Below are 22336 nucleotides of genomic sequence, written 5' to 3' on the forward strand. Positions count from 1 at the left end.
CAAAGTTTAGTACACATTGAGACAATTTGCTATTTTTGAGAGGCAGTCTGTCTTCAAAAAGCAGATGTGCAGATTAATTCTTTCATTAATGTCAATCTATATCACAGCTAGGCTATGTTAGCCAAATGTAGCACACACTGATTGGTATCAACAGAAACTCAGAAAATTCCCTTAACTTTTTTTAAACCTGTTTCAAACCAACTCCTGTGATGTCTCCTGTTTTAAAGCTCATTCTGTACAGATGCTACATTTCAGTCAGTTTTTTCTGTCTCTCTCTCATGCAGCCCACCTGTACAAGTGTAGGGCGTTACGGGACAGCTGTGGGATGTGCCTGAAGGCTGACCCCAGGTTTGAATGCGGTTGGTGTGTCCAAGATAAGAAGTGCTCCCTGCGGCAGGAGTGTACGGGAGGAGGGAACTCCAACATGCCGCTGCAGCTGGCAGAAGGTGGGGGGTGGATGCACGCCACATCTGGAAACAGCCGTTGCACTCACCCCAAGATCACCAAGGTAAGGGAGTGTGGGTGTTTGCATATGTTTCTCATGGCTGCATTCGAGGAAGATAGCAAGCAATGTAATTTGACAAGTCTTCTTATGTATATGAGCATTCAAGAGGATGGTGGAGGTTGTTTCATTTCTAGGTTTGAATTATTAATAGTAGTATGAGTGACTCATGTTTTAGCTGCTTCAGCACAATGTCAATTTAGGTAGTCTTTCTAAAATGCCATTCATTCATATTGTGCTAATTCAAAACTGTGTGGTGTGTATTATTTGTAATATTTGCTAAACACTGCTGCCACCGGCTGTGTCCTGGTGAACACCTGGGCTGCGTTCACACTAGACCTGCTTACCGTATTTTCCGCACTATAAGGCGCACCTTCAATGAATGTCCTATTTTAAAACTTTTTTTCATGTATAAGGCATAAGGCGCATAGAATAGACGCTACAGTTAGGGTTGCCAACCGTCCTGTATTGAACCTATACAGGACGCGATTTGTTCCGTACTCTACAAATGTGGATGTGTAATAATAGAGAAATGGTCCTCCAGTACTTTTAGTAGGCTGCCCCAGTCTTTGTTTTACACACGGTGTTAGTGTTGCGATATTGTGCCCAACTGCTTTTTGGGTAACACAGACCAACCGACACGCTGCCGCCGCAGTCTCTGTCTCTCTTCCCCTGCACCCCCCCAGCTTTAAATGTATAGGGGCTGGTCCCTTGGTAACCCTAGTTGAAGCACTCCAGATGAATATCTAAAGCCACTTTGTTGACATAAAGAATGTCTCCTTGCCGACTTGGGTCGGCAAGGAGAGCCTTCCGCGACTGGGCCGGGGCGTGGCCGGACGATGGTCATCCTTCTCCATTCATGCACAGCATGTTCGTGGAGAACGTGGTGCTAAATGACCTGCAGACGACCTGATTATCAGGTCAGTAGGTAGATAGGTCAGTCAAACTTTATTAACAAGCCAGCGTTCTGACAACTATCCCAGCATGCACCGCACGCTTCTTCTTCTACGGGCGAAAATGAAGTTGGCGGCTGCCTACCGTAGTTGCTAGACCTGTTGTGGCTCAATATTGGTCCATATATAAGGCGCACCGGATTATAAGGAGCACTGTCAGCTTTTGAGGAAATTGAAGGTTTTTAGGTGCGCTTTATAGTGCGGAAAATACGGTATTCTTCCTTAATCGAACTCTAGTTCACTTGCCTAGAAGTTTGTTTGGAAATGTATCAATGCGAACTCTGATTCAGACCAAAAAAGTGTTCTCCGGTTCACGTAGATCCTAGATCTTGGTTCAGTTGAAATAATTTGCTGTCAAATGAACACTGTTAACAACACATTTTTAAAACCTTTCTACCCCTTCATCTCCTGTTCTCATCCTGCAAAATCTGACCATTTTGTCCTAAAACTGGTGGGTTCAATAAATCCAAGTTTTAATAACAAAAGCTCAGTCCACTTTAATGAGAAAACGAATACAACTAATCCAGGCTCAACTAAAACTGGATCTTTTGTAGACCTTTATGTAGAGAGAAAACAGAAGAATCAGGCATCAAGTCATGTTCGTACAAACAAACAGCAGCATGAAGGCCAAGGAACAGAGAAGTTACTTCATGCAGGGTGAGGATAAGGGACACAGCGGACATGTGCAAGAAGGTGCCTGGGTCAGATGAGACCAAAACAGAACTGGGTCTGCATACAAAATAGCTTGTGGCAAAAACATCACATTACTCACCATTCTCACAGATAAACATGGTAGAGGATCTAGGTGTGCATTCACATCACCCTGAATACACATCTAGGGCTTCTTTTTGGTCTGCTTTAATCAAACTCTAATTCATTTGCCTAGAAAGTCTGGTTCATTTGGGAAATGTGAATATAACTGTTCTGGAGCAAAAAAGAAATCTCTGCTCCACCTACAAACCTCGGTTTTGGTTTGGATGTATATGTGAACACCAAGCAGACCGGAACAGGAAGCAGACTATAGCACAGGACATTCTGGGTAAATACAACCTTAACAAATATGCAAGTACAGCTCTAATGGGTGAATTGGCTCATTATCTTTAGCCTAAGACAAAAGAAAAATTCTACAACAGCTAACATCTGATGTTACTTCACTTCTGTTTACATCTCATGAAGGAGGAAGATGAGCTGTGCATCTTCTTCAGAGGTCTTCATGCTCAGGTTTGGTTGCTTTGACTCAATGCAGTGTGAAGTGAACCACACCAACTGAAAATATAACAAATTATGCCACTTTGGTCATCTGGAGTTGAAACCAGAAGTTTTCATACAATGACAAAAAAAAAGACATGCACCTCTTTTCTCACTGTCTTCTCTTGTTTTGGGTCAGTTAGAATTAGCAAAATTATTTCTATCTGCTAAATGCTCCAATAATAAGTGTGAGAATAAGTCAGAGATTTCTTTAATAATGTCTTCAAAATCAGAAGTTTACATACATGCCCTCAGTATTTCAGCAGTTGTTGGCATTGCCTTTGATCTGTACAACTTGGGTCAAACATTTTGGGTTTCTTCTTTTGAAGCTTCTCACAATAGTTTGCTGGAGTTCTGGCCCATTCTGAGTCAGGTTTGTAAGTCTCCCTTCTCTCTCTCCCTGATGCCCTCTGCTATCTTTCCACAGATCCTCTAGAGGGTTTTGGAATGACCATGCCACAAAACATTAACTTTATTGTTGTATCCACTTTGGCTGTACGCTTAGGGTCATTGACCATTTGGAAGATCTCTCAAATGCCATCAACCAGCTACTGCTAAAATGCACAATTCTGTTCACAATGGCTCCACATCTGAAAATCTAAAATCCACTGCAAAGAAAAGCTTCCCATCTGTTTCTGAGCACCACATCTTTGTCTTGTCGGCTCATGAAGACTGTAATGTCACCTGTGGAGATCCAAGGCTTGGGAATCTTGAAAGGACGTTGCATCAGCTCCCTTTGTTGAAGTCCCTGTGGTCACAAAAGTCCTACGTGTCCTGAACCCAGAATGAAAGCTGCTCTATTTTAATGTGCTGCTATTATAACGCTCATATTAGTTGGGACCTTGTGGCTGCCCTTGGCACAGATTACACGCGGTTACATCAAACTGCTCCTCTGGAGGCAGTCTCATGAAAAACTTTGTTTGGGTTTGATTCCATTTTTTTATTTTATTTTAACTGTCTTTCATGTGTGTTTTTGTGCAACACTCCTGGAACTCAGGTTTATTGAAGTCTTTTTTTCTCTTTCTTTGTGTTTGTGGATTGTTTTCCTCCATGCCTTTGTCCCTGTTATGACTTTCAGTATGGATTTATAGAAGAACACAAAAAGAAGTCGAAATGAGAAAAACTTTACTGGCCATCACATGTCTGTGGGTGATTCTCTCCGTAGCACTCTTCTTCATAACTTCAATATCACTTCTTCATAACTTCAATGTCTAATTTGTATTTATACATGTCTAATTTGTATAAATACAGTGTATGATAAGTTATCTATTTAATGGACTAAATTATGGATGAAATCTCACTATCCATTTTAGTCTGGTTTGGGGTCCAGGCTAAATTTGGTATGATTAGTCAGTTAATCTGTTTCGGGTCAACATTGTTTAAGTGAAGTTTTGGTCAAGCTACTTTAATGCAATAAGACTAAGAGTTCACTGTAATGACCATAAGTATTCTATATCTTGTTGAACTGAAAAGAAAAAACTGGACTGTAGAAAAACCTACAGTCCAGTTTGAAACAACCTATGCATGGTTGTTTACTACAACCATGCATAGGTTGTAGTAAACAACCTATGCATGGTTGTTTACTACAACCATGCATAGGTTGTAGTAAACAACCTATGCATGGTTGTTTACTACAACCATGCATAGGCTAATGCTAGCCTAGCTATTCTCTATTTTAATTTGACTCAATGAAGTCAGATTATATTTGTGGTACAACAAAACTTAAAGAAAGATTTGTTTTGCAGAAAAGTTGATTTGAATGCCATACATGCTAATGGCCAGTGTTTCAGCTGCTCTCTGTGCAGCTCTCTCTCTCCTATGAATGTCATTGTGAAGGGAGAAAAACCCAGATTTGGATGACCTGCAGTACAGTAGATAGAGTAAATATGGAATCTATTATAGCTTCTGTATCTTACAAACACTCGTGTTCCTCCTCTCTGTGGTCCACTCTAGGATAATGGTGGAAATCCCTTTAAAAGCATGGTGGTTATTTCTCTTCCTGTGTTGCCTGCCTGTCTGAGGCGCTTCCAGTGTTTATGTGTCCCAGGGCTCGGTGGCTAGCTGATGTTGTTTTGTGGTGTCACAGCGTCTTCCTTACAAACCCATCTGGAGCCCCTATTTCCACACCCCGACATCTGTTGTCCATATTTGCACCCTGGAGCTTGATGGCTACTCGCTCTGGTCAGTGTTTACCAGCTATTGTGTTTGTGGAACCGGAGTGCTGAGGCTCTGCTGGCGCCTGAGGTTCCAAAGTGAGTCAGCTTCCAAATACTGGGGCAGAATTTTCCACCGCGATCCCGCTTGCCTGAGCCTTGGTATTTTCGCTTAGTTTCCTCCATTCTCTGTGGTTTTTTTGTTTGTTTTTCATGGAAAGAATCAATTTTTTGTACCTTGATCATCATCATCATCATCATCATTCAGTCATTGATAGGCATATTTATCATATGCCTAGCAGAATGGACACTTTATCTGTCTATTCTCTACCTCTATTGACTCCTGCATGGGTTTGTAGTGTAATGCTGCCAAAGGTAATATTTTCTTTTCTTCTCTCCTCAAGAGTGAAGAAGTGAGGTTTTTCAGCTCTTGGAAAATTCACTCAATAACTGGCTGTTCATATTTGTTTTTAAAGGCCTGTGTATCCATATGTGGTGTTTCACTTCTTTTTATGTGATTATAGCCTGATTTGAAAGGAAACTGAAGCTATATGCTATAAGTTTGTTGAAACATGAGATTATTCTCTCGTTTATATCAGTAGTGCCTCCAGAAACCTTGTAGCCAGACCAGACAGAAATGTTATATATAATATATAAATTTCCATATATATATAACATAAAAAATCTTTTTTATGCTATGTTGTAAAGACTGAAAAAAAAACCCTAGATAAATATCTTTCTCTCTTTACATTGCAGGATTGGAACATGGTATTTATTTTCACATTAAAACAAAGGTTTTCTTAAATAGAATGTACTTTTCCAACATTTTTAATTTAATGTTATTCTACTGTATAATTATTTTTATTTATTGTTTTACACAGGTCCTGCCTATAGATGTGAGGGTGTTTTGTAAAACATAAATGTTACATTTATTTTAGTATTAGGGCCACAAAATTTTTTTCTAACAATTGACTTTAAATACAAAGTTCAGATTTTAATTTGTTGAGATCAAAAATCAGAATTCAAAGAAAAATATCAGAATTATGACGTTTTTTTTTCTGATTTGAATTTTTTCATTTGAAAAAAGATTTGTTTTTTCTTTTTCTTTAGTGGCCCTAATTCTACTCTGTACTTCTGGATATCTGACGCTATACATTTAAAATATAAATATATTATCAACAAAAAGGATTAAAATTTTACCTTAGGTTGAAAACTGATTAAATAAATTCACTCCCTCTGTAAAGAACTTGCCTTTTGCTTCTAAACAAGGCAATTAACCTCCAGCTGCTGCAGATGGTTTGTTGAAGAGCCAACATTGTATGACTCGTTTTTTCTAATTTTGGATCTCAGCTGGCTTTTTCCTGCTCAAATCTTCACAAGTTTCTCTTTGGAGAAACAAATTCCCACTGAAAGCAGCCCACGGTTCTCCAGCTCTGTGGGTTGGTTTTCTCGGGGTCTAAAAAGGATTCTATGCTGCTCGTTGCAGAGCCTGCTCAGCCAAGTACGGCAGCAGAACAGGGCACTGGGACGATTACACATAATTACCTCATAATGCTCGTTAGGGGCTGGGTTTGTGCACGCAGGTTCTTGCAGAAATTGTGTGTTTGTGTGTGTTTGTGACAAGCGGCGTTCATCAGTCACCATATTTGTTTTGTCACACCACACCTGTCCCCGTTACGCACCATAATCTGGCTAAATAAATCACATTATGGTCCACCGATGCAACTGAGCGCCGTGCCGCCACAGCCCTGTCAATGAAGCCAAAGCGCCGTAATAAGTGACGGCGGTTTGATTCTATGTGTTGGTGAACCCTTTTTTTTTTATTTTACACTTTCTGTGCTGCCTTATTTTTGTTTCTTTCGCTGTCAAATGGTGATTTTTCTTCATTAAAAACAGTGTGTACCTTTGTTTGAGTGCAAAAAAACTGTTCAAAACGTGCATTCAGTACCTCCATAACTAAATCTGCACTGATCCAATATTAATATCTGTATCGGGTCCCAGTATTGACAAAATTTCTAGATTGGGTATTGGTCATAATATTCCCAGTCCATATTTATTCAGTCTAATTCTATACATTCTGCTGGAAGCGGTGTCATGTTTTATGTATTTTATATTATTTTTAGAATTCCTAAATGTTCTTTCTCAACCATTTGAAATAGTTTGTTCCAGTTTATTTTTTACATGTTTGACTATAGTCAGCCTGTTGTTTTTGTCAGTTTCAGTCTCTTTATTTCATTAACGATGGCTGCTGAACTCCTAATTTCACTGACTGTTCAAATTAAAGCTGTTTTTACATGTTTGATTAAGCTTGGCGTACCTCAGTGTGCTGTACTGCTGCAGTTATCAAATAAATTTGTAATTCTGTAGATTTATGTTTGTGTTTAAAGTAAAAAAAGATTTAAGTCAGCTTAAGACTGTTTTTTGTACCAGATTGACTTTGACCGATACCAAACCTCAGATATTTATATCGGAATCAGAAGTGAAAAAAATTGACTCGTGCGTCCCTACCCATAACCTCCTCCTTCATTCTTTCTTGTGTCTCTCTCATACCTCTCTGTTGATCTAGTTGTCCCCGGAAACCGGACCTCGTCAAGGGGGCACCAGGTTGACTATCTGGGGGGAAAACCTGGGCCTACAGTTCCGAGACATCCAGATGGGAGTGGTCTTGGGAAAGGTCCCCTGCGTGCCCATCGAACAGGAGTATGTCAGCGCTGAGAGGCAAGTCAGAGAACCTCAAGTGTGACTGGATGTCACTGAATGGGAATCATCAGTCTATATGACACAATTTACTCTTCTATGCTGATGATTCTCAGCTATATTTGTCACACAGTCCTGATAAATCCTAAAATACCCAAAACTATTTCTTCGCAACTTTTTTAGTAAATGCATTAGAATAAAACAATATCCAGTAATCCGGTGCCTCCCCTGATTACAAGTAAAGGACGACATAGATTTGGACTGCATGTTTTATGCAGTTAGAGACTGTTTAAAATTAGAATTAAAATCCTTCTGAAGTGTAAAACTATGTAATTTAGTAAGGTATTTTTCTATTAATCACTTTTTTTCACTTTCACAGTAATTTAATAGTGTGTATGTCCCCAACCATTCAATGACTTTTACTCAAATTCAGACTTTGACACATCTATCCATTAAACTTAACTAAATACAGCAGGGGAAAAGAGTGAGCCATGACCAGTTCTTGTTGCTAAGCCGCAAGATATTTTTCCTGGACAAAAGCAAAAACCAACCCAAACAAATAAGGAACGGTATAACGTTTTTGGGTGCGGGTTGTATATGACTTAGAGATTCCATTTCTTCAACGATCAGATTACTTTGTTCATTAGATTAAAATATTGGTTCTTTATTTCTGCATTTTCTTCTGCTAAAAGATATTATATGATGACATATGATCTGACAGAAAAGCGACAGAAATTTTTCAAAATACCTTAAAAAACTTGTTAAAAAGTTTGACAAACTCCTTTCACCCAGATAATTTAATATATTCGTATTCATATTCTGTGTGAAATCTAATCTCACTGTAAATCCAGTTTTCTGTGAAGGTTTGTTTCAGGATTTTCTTGTTGTGCACAAACAGCATCATGAAGACAAAAGAATACTTCTCATTTCAATTCAATTCAGTGTCGAGAGAAATTAGTTCAAAATAGCCTCGAGGCATTCAGGGGACTCAACATGTGTCTATATTTAAGCTAAATTTTTCATATGTTATACATCAAAATAGTATGTGTGGATGAAAATTGACACCAGACACTGCCTCCATGGTGAGACATGGTGGTGGCAGCATCATGCCGTGGGGATGCTTTAAAACCCCCCAAAAACAACCAGGAACCTTCACTTTCCAGCAGGATGACACTAACAATAATGTTGACATCAATGCTTTAGAACAGTTTTCCCCAAACTACAACCCGCGGGCCGGATCCGGCCCGCCTCCACATTTGGTCCGGCCCCCTGAACAATACCAGAGAGAATTTAGATTTTTTTTTCATATACCGTATTTTCCGGACTATAAGCTGCTACTTTTTTCCTAAGCTTTGAACCATGCAGCTTTTATGAAAATTTTTCTTCAACTACCAGGGGGCTCTTTAGCAGGAAGTGAATCATCCATCCATTTTCTTGACACCCTTGTCCCTTAATGGGGTCTGGAGGGTTGCTGGTACGTATCTCCAGCTAATGTTCTGGGTAAGAGGCGGGGTTCACCCTGGACAGGTCGCCAGTCTGTTGCAGGGCGGAAGTGAATCATTGGAATTGGAAATAAAAGAAGAAAGCACCCATTAAAACGGAATTAGGTTTTAATAGGGAATTGAAATTTGAGAATGTTGTTGATCAGTTAAATAGCATTGAGGGGAAAAGTTTTTTAAAATAATATTGGGATCATTATGAGAATTTGAGGCATAGATATTAGGATCCTGTAGATGACAGTAGTGCAACAATAACAGATGCAAGCTGCTGTTGAAATCTAAAGAAGCAGAAGAAGAAGAAGGTGCCCATTTTCATTCAGCACATGCTAGTAGCAGACATGAAGGATCAGCACTTTTACTGTTACAGTTACCGTTCAGAAACTAATCAGTTCAGTTAAATCTAAACTTGGCAACTTTTTCTTTTTCAACCGTAATAAATGTGATATTCAATTGACCTGTAATGACTCAAATCCGCCCCCCTCTGCTGCGTGCTGCTGCATCCCTGTGAAAAACCTGGAGCGGCAGAGATATCTGCGGCTTATAGTCCGGAAAATACGGTATTTATTTCATAAAAAGTGTTATTTCCTGGATTTTTTTATGTGAAGAACCCAGAGAGGGTTATTTGATTGTGCTTTCTGGAAAACAATACATTTTTACATTTAGGCACTCCTGCAAACGTCACACTTATTCTGTTACAAACTGACTCCGGCCCCCACCAGAGAAGGGAAAAGTTATGTGGCCCTCTCTGAAAAAAGTTTGGGGACCCCTGCTGGTTCCAGGAAGACTGAGTAAAAGTGCAGGCCACACTTTTCAGATCTTTATTTGAAAAACATTATTGAAAACTGTATCTTTATTTTCTTCCTGTTAAAATTCATCCTGTACTTCTGTTGAACATTGAAATGAATTTGCAGGAAAACGAACTTAAGTTTGTGATTGTAATGTGTCGACAGTTAAACATATATAAGTTTTTTTTTGTTTTTTTAAATGCAAACTGTAGTCACCTAGTCAAATTAAACTCCAGAAACACGCGCAGCCTCACTCTGGAACCATGTTGAAAAGTGACACGGGTTTGTGTTTCTCCCGTTACTCACTGCCTTCGCTCCTTGCTTTTTATTTTTCTCATCCTTCTGTCCTGACATTTACTCCTCTGCAGGGTCCTACACGGCTGAGGAATTGAGTTCACGCAGATCAAACAATCTCCCTGAAGTGCAGTTAGTCGGGAAATGATGCATGTTGAGATAGAGGGCGTCTCAATTCAAATATCTCACACGCATCCGTTATTCTGCGCATTATTCTTGTCGCCTTGGAACTGCTTTCACGTTTGGTTCATGCATTGCTCTTTTCCATTCTTCCAGCATCGCTTAGATTCAGATTAGGATCCAATCTTATGGGGTCCTTGCCGCACTGCAGCCCCTGCTGTGGGTGTAACATTCAGTCCTTTAGCTTGAATGTTGTTACTTTGACGTTTCAACGCAACTATTAAATATTACCTAACTTTGCCCTTCTGCAGAATTGTTTGTCTTCTGAACGATGCCACTGGCTACCGGGTTCAAGAAGCTCAGGTGGAGGTGTGTGTGAGAGCCTGCGTTAATGACTACAGAGCTCTGTCACCAAGGCCATTCACCTTTGTGGTAAGAAAATTCTTCCAGGGTGCATTTGTGATGTTATTTGTTCAGAAATATTTCTGAACTGAAGCATATTTTCATCCTATTTAAAACTTTCTACTCAGCTCTGCTCATAATAGTGCAGCTGAAATGGACTTTAAGTTTCTCATTATGAAGGTTTAATGATTCATTCTCATTTTATGCCTCTGTTTGTACTGTGTGTATGTATTAAAATGATTTTATGTTTTAAAGCCTTGATTAAAACAGAACAATGTATTAAGGGCACATTCCAGTGGTTCAAAATGACTAACTTTCATGTGTTTATGAGATATAAAATTAATTTTAACTTTTAGTGTTGTATCTCTTGGTTATAACCAAGGTTATTACCATTATCAAAAACCAATAAAGAACGAAAACTACAATAAAACAAAACATTTTTGTTGCTTTAATAAAAATAAAAACAACTTGACAGAGAGAAATTGACTTAAACTGTAATGAGCATTTACAAAACTAACTGAAATTAACCAAATCATTCATTTGCCTTAAATATTCACATTTTCTTAAAATTTAAAAAATCTAAACTCATAACTAATGAAAATGAAAGCCATTCAAAAACCTCAAAACTGCAAATATATTTAAGTACAGACCAAAAGTTTCATTCAAAGAGTTTTCTTCATTTTCATCACTATGAAATTGTAGATTCACACTGAAGGCATCAAAATTATGAATTAACACATGTGGAATTATATATTTAACAAAAATGTGTGAAACAACTGAAAATACGTCTTAAATTCTAGGTTCTTCAAAGTAGCCACCTTTTGCTTTGATTACTTCTTCGGACACTCTTGGAATTCTCTTGATGAGCTTCAAGAGGTAGTCACCTGAAATGGTCTTCCAACAGTCTTGAAGGAGTTCCCAGAGATGCTTAGCACTTGTTGGCCCTTTTGCCTTCACTCTGCGGTCCAGCTCACCCCAAACCATCTCGATTGGGTTCAGGTCCGGTGACTGTGGAGGCCAGGTCATCCGGCGCAGCACCCCATCACTCTCCTTCTTGGTCAAATAGCCCTTACACAGCCTGGAGGTTTGTTTGGGGTCATTGTCCTGTTGAAAATGGTAAATGGACTGAACTTATATAGCGCTTTATCCAATCATTTTTGACCACTCAAGGGAATTTACACTAGAGTCACATTCACCCATTCGCACTCACAAACGCTCACACATTTATACACCGATACGCAGCTCTTGTGGTCAAGTGCCTTGCCAAGGGGCACATCAACATGTGGCAGGAGGAAGCTGGTATCGAACCTACAACCTTCCGATCGCAAGACGACTACTCTACCCACACAGCCACAGTCGCCCCAAAAATAAATGATGGTCCAACTAAACGCAAACCGGATGGAATAGCATGCCACTGCAAGATGCTGTGGAAGCCATGCTGGTTCAGTATGCCTTCAATTCGGTGGTTGGAACCAAAGATCTCAAATTTGGACTCATCAGACCAAAGCACAGATTTCCACTGGTCTAATGTCCATTCCTTGTGTTCTTTAGCCCAAACAAGTCTCTTCTGCTTGTTGCCTGTCCTTAGCAGTGGTTTCCTAACATCTATTCTACCATGAAGGCCTGATTCACACAGTCTCCTCTTAACAGTTGTTGCAGAGATGTGTCTGCTGCTAGAACTCTGTGTGGCATTGACCTGGTCTCTAATCTGAGCTGCTGTTAACCTGTGATTTCTGAGGCTGGTGACTCGGATGAACTTATCCTCCACAGCAGAGGTGACTCTTGGTCTTCCTTTCCTGGGGCGGTGCTCATGTGAGCCAGTTTCTTTGTAGCGCTTGATGGTTTTTGCGACTGCACTTGGGGACACTTCCAAAGTTTTCCCAATTTTTCGGACTAACTGACCTTTATTTCTTAAAGTAATGATGGCCACTCCATCCATCCATCCATCCATTTTCTATACACCCTTGTCCCTCAGTGGGTCGGGAGGGTTGCTGGTGCCTATCTCCAGCTAATGTTCCGGGCGAGAGGCGGGGTCACCCTGGACAGGTCGGACAGGTTGCCATAAAACAAATTCTAACACTCTATTCAGTAGGACTATCAGCTGTGTGTCCAACTGACTTTTGCACAACACAACTGATGGTCCCAATCTCATTTATAATGCTAGAAATCCCACTTATTAACCTGACAGGGCACACCTGTTAAGTGAAAACCATTTCAGGTGACAACGTCCTGAAAGCTCATCAAGAGAATGCAGAGTGTGTGCAAAGCAGTAATCACAGCAAAAGGTTGCTACTTTGAAGAAACTAGAATATAAGGCGTATTTTCAGTTGTTTTACACTTTTTTGTTTAGTACATATTTCCACATGTGTTGATTCATAGTTTTGATGCCTTCAGTGTGAATCTACAATGTCAATAGTCATGAAAATAAAGGAAACTCATTGTATAAGTAGGTGTGCCTAATGAACTAATGAAAATGAAAACCATTCAAAAACTGCAAAACTATGAAAACCTTGGTTATGATGAGATATAAAACATTGTTAAAGTGAGAAACTGTCTGAATAAAACAAATGTATTTCTTACTTTTGGCAGTGAAATACTTTCATACTGATCGGCCACGCATCGACTTTCTGGTTTTCCTTTCATCCAGACTCCATACTTCACTCGTATCCAGCCGTCTCAGGGACCCATTTCGGGCGGGACCCGGGTCACCATTGAGGGAAGCTATCTCAATGCAGGCAGCTCGGTTTCTGTCAGCATCGGACCACAACCCTGCCATTTTAAGAGGTAAGACACACTTTATATATTTTTTTTACTTAACGTTTTCTTTAATTGAAATTCATTTTTCAAAAATTACTTTATTATTTTAAAAATGACCTAAAGTAATTTACATCATATTCACTAAAGCTGAATAAACTGTAGATGATACAGAGAATACACCAAACACTATATTTGCATAATGTTTCACCGTTTGAAGATTTGTTCATGTGTTCGTCTAACATGTCCTTATCATAAAAATGTTACAAAGACATGTAAGCATGTAATCAGTGTGTGAGTTTAGGCTGTTTTTTTTTTTTTGTTTGTGTGTGTGAGACGACATTTTTTTGACTGTGTGTGTGTGCTTGTTGCTCTCTCGATACACCGCATCTCTTTGTACAAACTCACACAAGCTTTCCTCTTAATCTACTGGATGGAGGAAGAAGAGCAAAAAGAAAAAAAAAGAAATCCCAACTATAACCACAGTTGCTTGCATGTCAAATTCATGGATTAGCCTCCCGTAGCTAATCTCTATTGAAGCCAGCGTATGCTCGCTTTGATGTCACAGCAGTCACTTCTGCACGGCAGCCTCCTCGCAGTAATCCCACAGACTCTACTTCACAACAACTGTTCCCTCACCTCAACTCTGTCTTTATCTGTCACGCCCTAACCATGGGACTGTGTGGCATCTTGTGAAGATTGCTGGGACAATTTTTATTTTTTCATCTTTTTCTTTCCCTCTCTGGCTTTTTCTCCTGAATGGAGTTGCTATGGTTACAGACTGATGTTGAAGACTCTCCATCCTGTTTTTTGATTTCTCACACGCATTCGTCTTCCCTCTGCAGCCGCCATAGTGTACAGAGACGTGGTAATGTTCGCAACACTACATCAAAGTGCGCGTATACACTTTAAGGCATCCTTATAGATTACACACATACTGCTCCCGTGAAATCATGACCCAGAAAAGCAGCCACTACTCAACTGTGCTAAATACATATTAGATCATGTAGCTTCTGAAGACTGTATTTAAGACTGCGATTCAAAATTTTATTTTGCCTATGGGACAAAATGAATTGAGGTGTACTTAAGAACTCATAAAAACTAACTCTGTTAATGCCTTGGTAAGAGCAGAAAAATAACATGTACAGACATCAGTTAACAAAACTTTGACTTCTTTACATCTTTCTATTAGTGGCCTGAATATGTTAACAGAACCACAAACATCTGTTGTGTTTCTCTTGTCCAAGATTGAGTCACAGCCTGGTAAAAATGGGCCACTACATTTTGTTTCATGTCTGGACCCTAAGCTATTGAGAAGCCACTGCTTGCTGGAGGTGTGGGCTTTGCTAAAGTTTTAAAAGATTGCATCTGATTTTACCAAATTGCTAACATAACGCCATCTATGCTACGAAGCTTACTGGAAGTTGTGTGGGCTGTTAACAACCCCATAGGGAGTAGGGTCACGACATCTTTGCCAGCAATAAATATAAATATATTTAATAAAATGTCTATAATATTCCACTTGGTCCAACTTTAACGTGTAGCTAAACCCCAAATCAACTTTTTTTTTTTTTTGCTGATAAATTGTCTAAATAGGTTGTTTAGGGTTCTAAATTTATTTTTCTGTCCAATTATTGATATTTTTGTGTACATTTGTTTAGTTCTGCATAGGAACTGAACAAATTTGTTTAAAACAGTATGGCTGTAGGTCACTCAGCCTCACGTTCTCACTCAGTCACATGGCGTCGCTCTGTGGCGACTCTGGAGCTGGTTTAGCGAGTGTAGCACTGAAGGGAGATGGCAGTTAACAGGAATTGTATAGGAAGACAATGACCAGGGTACAGGCCAACAGGTCCAGGAGAACAACTCAAACATCACTCTCCTCAGGAACTCTTTTTAGTTCTTTTAGTGAGACCGGAAGGTGTTTCTTCAGGAAAAACTATATTTTATCCATGAAACTTCCTAATCAGAAGCCTCAACCACCTCGATTGACACACAGAGTGATTGCCTATTCAGTCAGTTAGCCTTCTCTAATGGCAGAACACAAGAGGACAGTGGCTGACTTTCAGACCTCAGTGGATAAGATTTGCTTAACATAAAATGTTTGGCCGATTGAAAATCTCCTAAAATTAGAAAAATCTGGACCACTTTCTTGATCAGCGGATATATCGGTACATTGCTATTGCTGATGGATAGACCTGTCATGATAACAAATTTTGCTGGGTCATTAATGGCATGATTCTAGGCACACAAATAAAAAAATAAAAAAATGAAAAAGGGCACTAGGTGCATCAAAGATAAAAGGGCCAGGAGCTCAAGCCCCCTTCTCCCCCCCTCTGCACATGCCTGTAATTCAAATAAACTCTCTCAAAGACCATTGAACTAAGAACATTTAACACTGGAACTGGAAGACATGTTAAATGTACAAAATACATATAAACAAACCATGAATAAATGACATTTATGAAGTCTCTGTAAGCAAAGCATTCCCTTCAAAATATATTCATCATTCAGCTCAAACAGGCTACACTGCTTTACTTATATATATATATATATATATATATATATATATATATATATATATATATATATATATATATATATATATATATATATATATATATATAGCAGTGTTGTGGGACTCGAAGTCGGTCTTGGTCTCGATTACAGCATACTGTCCAGTTTATTTGTTAACATCTTTGTTTGCAGTGGATGTAAAACGCACCGATTAAAATCCAAGCAATTATGTGTTTCTGTAAAATTTCTGTAAAATGTATTAAGTATTTAATATCTAGGTGTTTTTATGGGAATATGGATCTTTCGGATAATTTTGAGAAGCAATTTTGATCATATTTTACATTGTATTGTGTCATGTAGCGTGGGGCGCTGGTCTTGTACTTAAGTACAATTTTCGTGTATCTGTACTTTACTTAAGTAGATTTAATAATGGGGACTTTCTACTTTTACTCCACTACATTTTACAGTAAGTATCTGTACTTTCTACTTCACTACATTACTACAAAACCGTCGCGTTACTCGTTACATCCAAGTCGCATTGCTCTTTTTTTTTGTCTTTCTTGTCCCATGGAGGAAATCTGACATTTTTAGCTCCCTGTGTGTTAGCCGTTACTAAGGAAACGGGAGGGGAGAAGTAACTCGAAGCACCAGAGTGAAGCTTTTTGTCATCCAGTCTCTTAGGTAGAAAGAGAGAGAACGCAGCAAAAACAGACAAGCAAATGTTATCTCCCTAATTTTCTTATCTAGCTCATTTTAGCGTTTTGTGTGATTAATTGATTAATTGATTTATTGTTTATTGTGACAGACCTGCTGCTGAATGGATGGATGATTACATTTTTATTTTAAACTACATTTTTCAGTAATAACATATCCTAAAAATCTTATCCAGGATTAGGAGCACTGCCTTCTAATATTGCATATAAATCTGTGGGGTTTCTGGTTCCTGTGTGGATCTGATTGTAACCAGTTGTAACGTGCAGCCTGCGCCAGGGAAGAAAAACAACTACACTCAACCATTAGGATGAAAAGTTGGCACACAATAATATTGAGTGTGAAAATAGTTTTGTTTGTTTACAATTCCACTGGCTCCAGTCATTTAAATACATAGAGAACTGATCACACTGCAGACAGAAATTAAGTAAACAAACTGGCATTAACATCGAGGGAAAATTCAGACATCTGTGAGACAGATGTTAAAATCAAGATACGGACTAAGAAGGGTTTCTTAAAACAGTTTAGTGGCTCCACAAACAGTATGATGTCGCCTAAGTTGTCACTGCTGTCTTTAACATATCTTGTCTGTCTTTGTCTCACACTTTGTTTCAATCATTGCAAACCAGGAACCACATTACTGAAATGACAGCTCAACTTTTAAAAGTCTCAATCTCCACTCTGAGTTTTTCCTTTGGCCCCACACTGGAAAGTTATTATACTATTCTAATGTCTAAAGCACTCTGCACCAAACCAATGCAAGAGTGGCTGTTAGGGTTGCTAGTATTTGATCAAGGTGTGCAGAGTATTTCTAGGCTTCCAGTAAAACTGTCATGGTGGTGGAATACGGCAACCCCACTAGTCATAAAATTGAATGCTGATAACGAGCAGTTTGCGGAGGGATGTTATAGCCATTGTTTTCGCCCAATGGACTGCACCAAACACTAAATTTATTTTATTCGATTCTTAACAATTGTCATCTAGTGTTCAAACAGTGTAACAACAGGTGAGTGATCATTTACGATTTCAAAAAGTGTTTTTTTTTCTGTTGGTAGAAGTTCTTATAGATGTAATAATCTGCTTCTAAGCCATGACACAAATACGACAGAACAATCCAAACTATTATTTAGCGGTACCACTACACCTCATTTGTATTTTTGAATAAATTACAACTCTTAATGGTTTCTTGGCTGTTTTGACATGCATTTAGGACAGCCCCTTTGATTCATCTTAAGTGCTTACAGTGTAAAATAACCTTCCTTAATGTTTTGTTTTATCTTCCCGATTCAGGAGAAATGCACGGGAGATTGTGTGCGTTACCCCAGCTGTACTTTCACCAAGCAGTTCATCAGTCCTTGTGGACATCGATGACGCCGAGCTCCGGAACCCGGAGGTCAGATTTAACTACACTGAAGACCCCACGGTTCTGAAAATCGAGCCCGACTGGAGCATCGCCAGGTGAGCCACGATGCTGCGACATCACATCACTGAGCTCCACCACAAACCTTTAGTTAGTTCTTATTATGAGCCCATTCAGTTTGCTAACAGATCAGCTTGAGTAACAATTTTGAGAAGCAATAATTTAATTTGCTGCAGCAATAAATCTTCATTTGAGAATCAATTCCAGCACACAAATTGTGCCCAAATACAGTGACATAAATGTTCTCTTTTTACCTGGATTTCGGGTCCAGAAGGATCCCTGGAGGAGTACAGGCTGAGGAAAGTTGTTGGCTGGTTTTATGCTGTATGTGTGCGCATATGTGTATGTGTCAGAAGAAGTTTGTTGAAAACATTTTGGAAGCCATCTGAGTCGGGTTAAGTGCTGCGTGAGAACACTGGCAGCATGTTTAGATGGAGGTAAACCAATGGTGGCTTTGGAGATTTATTTATTTTTTTTTATGTTTTAAGGAAACAGTTGAGCAAGAGCGGTTGTGGAAGCAATTAGTTCTTCGTTTATTACAAAATCCTTCAAAAAAAATTGTTGCTATACATACCTCTTTGACAGCTCATTTCCTTCTCGCTACTTTTGGAAAAGTTGAAAACCTTTCATCCTCCCTATTGTTACTTATCAGCACATTCTAGCAGAGCTTGTTAGGGAAAAGTGTCGAAGCCTTCTCTATTAGCCCAGTAGAACTGGCCAAGGATCAGATGAGGCTCAGTTTTTCCCTGACCGCCCACTGTGAGCCTGTGTGGGTTTGTTTGTGTGTGTCAGCTCAAAAACAAGGTTCTACTTCAAGAGGCTCCGGAATGACGATCTCTGTAAAAATAGCAGGTTTGTATGCAAGTAATCACACAAACCCTTCACTAGCATCGATTGTATTATTGCGCAAATCAGAATTACACATTTTTATCAGCTTAATGGAAAAACACCAATTTTGAAAAAATTCACATTTTCCAATAAAAAGTTTTTGCCATAGAATGAGCTCTTTTATATTTAAGATATTAATTTACAAGGTGTTATTTGCATTATTTAATTTAGACATAAGCAAAATTATGGGAAAGCAATTTCTATCTACGAAACATATCAGCTCGAAGGTTGGCAAATAACAAGAAAAAAATAGGGAGCGAGTCCAGAGATAAAAAGCAGAGGGAAAAGGAGGAACTCTAACAGCATTAGAGCTTCACAGGCTATTTCTGGGACTTTATTCTGATTGTCTTGTTGTCTGTTCCCTGAAGCATGTACCTAAGCTAAAGAGACTCACTTAGACAAAGAGTAGAGCAACTGGGACAGAGGGACTCTGCACAAATATCCATCAAGCTGAGGAGGAAAGGAGAATGGTGGGAAGGATCTAAAGGACAGCTCGGCATTTAAGACATACAGCCTGCCAGCTCCTCTGATGCATTTGTGGCAGTAAAGTAAACATCTCTAAAAGTCTGATCATCTAAATAAATCCTTGGCTTTCTTGTTAATTACTTTCCTTATGCACAGTTTTTTCCTTTAGGTTTTCATGTTTTTTATGTCAAGTTAAGATTATTCTGATGCATTGCAATGTTTCTATAAGCTACGATACAATGGGGTATATGCCACGAACTTCCGTTTTAGCACTTCCGCATTTTTATGCCACATAGAATGTTTCCGGTGAACAGGCAACAGTATGTGAACAGTCTCTCCTCAGTCCTGGAGGACTATTAACGATGCCTATAGAATTATTCAGACGTCCTGAAACGCTCCAACAACAACAACAAAGGATTTAAGCTGGATGTGTCAAAACTTCACAATAACTTCGAAGGTAAGTTAATAAATCGTTTGTATTCATCATAATGCCTCATATGTCTGACGTAGCTAACAGGGACAAGCTTACAAAGGTGCTATGTAAACATTAAGTGTTTTGATTATCTGTGCAATCTACATATCTATGCTTTATAGATAGATATATATCTATATAAACATATATAGATCTGTCTATATTGTGCCCAAGCTATCAGTCGAAGCTGAAGTTAGCTTCCGAATGTAGCATCTCATTCGGAAAATAGCTAAAGGGCGATTACACTTAATTTTCCACTATCTTCAGCTTTTTTAATGTGTTTTAAAAACTACAACACCTAGACATTTCAAACCTAACTAGATTCTTCTGTAATAACAGCAGAATAAATAAAACATTTGTGAAACCTTCTAATTGATTTGTGAAATTTGTAAAATGTCAATAATAGATTCCAGAACGCATTAGATCTGAATTATTAATTTAGCATTATATTTTAACTTTCCGTTTTCTTTCTTTTTTTTATCTTTATTATAGTTGGAGTTGGACAGGAGTTCTGTTTGATGGCTTCCTGGAAGGAAGGATCGGCTGAGCTACTGTTGCCAACAACTTTTCTCCTGCTATTAACGTTTTTTGCTTTTCTTTATATAGAAAGTATTTCTGTCAGTTGCTCTTTTTCCATTTTGTATACAGTATTTGTTTATACAGTATTTTTTTATTTTTACCTTAATCTTACCTGGTCAGATGAGGTGGAAATGTACATCCTCTTGATTACTGACAAATGTCAGAACCACATGGACTGAGCTGGTTACATCAGATCAATCTGAATATTTATTTCTCATTAAAATGACTTATTATAATTTTAAGATTTTTCATCTTTATTCTGCTGAAATGATGACTGCATTCTTGCAATTAAAAATTCTTGTATCCTGACCGTAATGCTCCCTTATACAACTCACAGAACAGATGATTGAAATAAAGGCATTTTTTAAAGTATTTTCTGTGATTTTATTATAGAAATTGAGAACAGGAGGAATCGATTAAAATCAAATCTGGTATGAAAAAAAAATCTTGTAAGTCATATCATCCAGCCTTATTAGTATATTAAATTATATGACTGACTACATATTACTTAATATTCACATTTCTTTGCTGGTATTACCTAAAAGTGTTGCATTTTAACATCTCACTTGAATTCCTGATCTACATGCAAATACTTGATATAACATAAACACCAAAAAATGGGGAAAAAAAGGTTTGTGAAATGTAGAGTGTTACAAATGAGATTCAATTTTATTGTAGGTACAAACAGGATAGCAAAATGAACAGTGAATATATAATATACTTCCTAGCAGCTAATCAGACATCAGACTTGTTTTGCCTTTACTGGTGATGAAAACTCGTCACTCTGGAGGAAAGGAAGCCCGGCTCAGCCCCGTCCAGGATGACTGCAGTGTCAGGGTAGCCAATAAAGTCTGCAGGTAGATTTTTGCATATCTGGTGCTCCGGTTTCAAGATCATAGTTTAACTAAGTACTATAAATAAAAAGTTAGTCCACGTTGTGATGATCTGGCAGACCGTGGACTGATGGATGCTGTCAGCTGGTCCAGGTGCTTAGATCCAGTGGGAAGCTAATCGGCACAGTGATCAAGGCTCAGAAACGCATCACGAGGTGTTACGATGCAAACCTGAAAAATTAAAAACAAAAAAAAACTAATAAGCGTCCATATTTAGCTGCAAAACATAATCAAAACTAATAAATCCTCAGCTCTTTTTGAGAGTTTTGCTTGAAAATAAATTGACAATATCTCAGGAAATTAAATGTTTAAGTGAAATAGTTCTGGTATCACAAAGAAACTGCAAAAAAAAAAAAAAGTTTCAGAGTTGTCACTGAAGTTACTGAGTAAGAGTGAACTAAAATACTACTTAGAAAATGCATGTTAAAATCTGAATACTCTCTTGAAAATGTGCAGCTGAAATTAATTTAAACTACTAGCAGGCAAAGCACCGTGTTCGCCTAATATCTGCACCAACAGTAATACAAAAAATGATGCATATTAGAGGCATTAGTTTATAAAAGTCGAGGCAAACATAAATTTACCATTTTAAAAACAAAAAGCAGCGGGAGGATGTAACTTCATAACCTAATTTTCTAAGCAGAATCTCAGAGGAAAAAAAAGAGAAATTACGTTGTGTAACGCAGGAACAGATTATAGCAGCCAAGTGGAAAAATTCATTTTAACGTGGATTATAATTATGAAACAGCAAAGGTAGATGTCATATTTTCGGGATTCGGGAAATACGTGATTTGTACCATTTGTTCTGTGGTTTTTTTATGTGGGTCGGTGCCACTTAAACGGCTGTAAAGCGAAGCTTTTGGACTTTAATCTGACTGACTAGTTGTGTGGTTTGGATTGGGCTGAAGCGTTGCTTCTCTCGGCTGTTCTTAAATTACAGTGCTCGGTATCGCTTCGACTGCATGTTAAATGTATTTTATATAA

At 38.5% G+C, this 22336-nt stretch overlaps 1 protein-coding gene across 3 annotated transcripts in view; it reads left to right on the plus strand.

The window, feature by feature from the left end:
- The window catches only part of LOC103466867 (plexin-A1-like), a 333062-nt gene that overhangs the window by 248738 nt on the left and 61988 nt on the right, over positions 1-22336 (plus strand). For all 3 annotated transcript variants that reach the window (XM_081608591.1, XM_008412750.3, XM_008412753.3), the window contains 5 exons: positions 285-508; positions 7423-7574; positions 10563-10683; positions 13301-13437; positions 17926-18093. In XM_081608591.1, coding sequence (XP_081464717.1) covers positions 285-508; positions 7423-7574; positions 10563-10683; positions 13301-13437; positions 17926-18093 — 802 coding nt within the window. The remainder of the gene's footprint in view (positions 1-284; positions 509-7422; positions 7575-10562; positions 10684-13300; positions 13438-17925; positions 18094-22336) is intronic.

The sequence above is a fragment of the Poecilia reticulata genome, chromosome 7 (genome assembly GCF_904066995.2).
Source record: "Poecilia reticulata chromosome 7, P_reticulata-male-v2, whole genome shotgun sequence".
Lineage (NCBI taxonomy): Eukaryota > Metazoa > Chordata > Actinopteri > Cyprinodontiformes > Poeciliidae > Poecilia > Poecilia reticulata.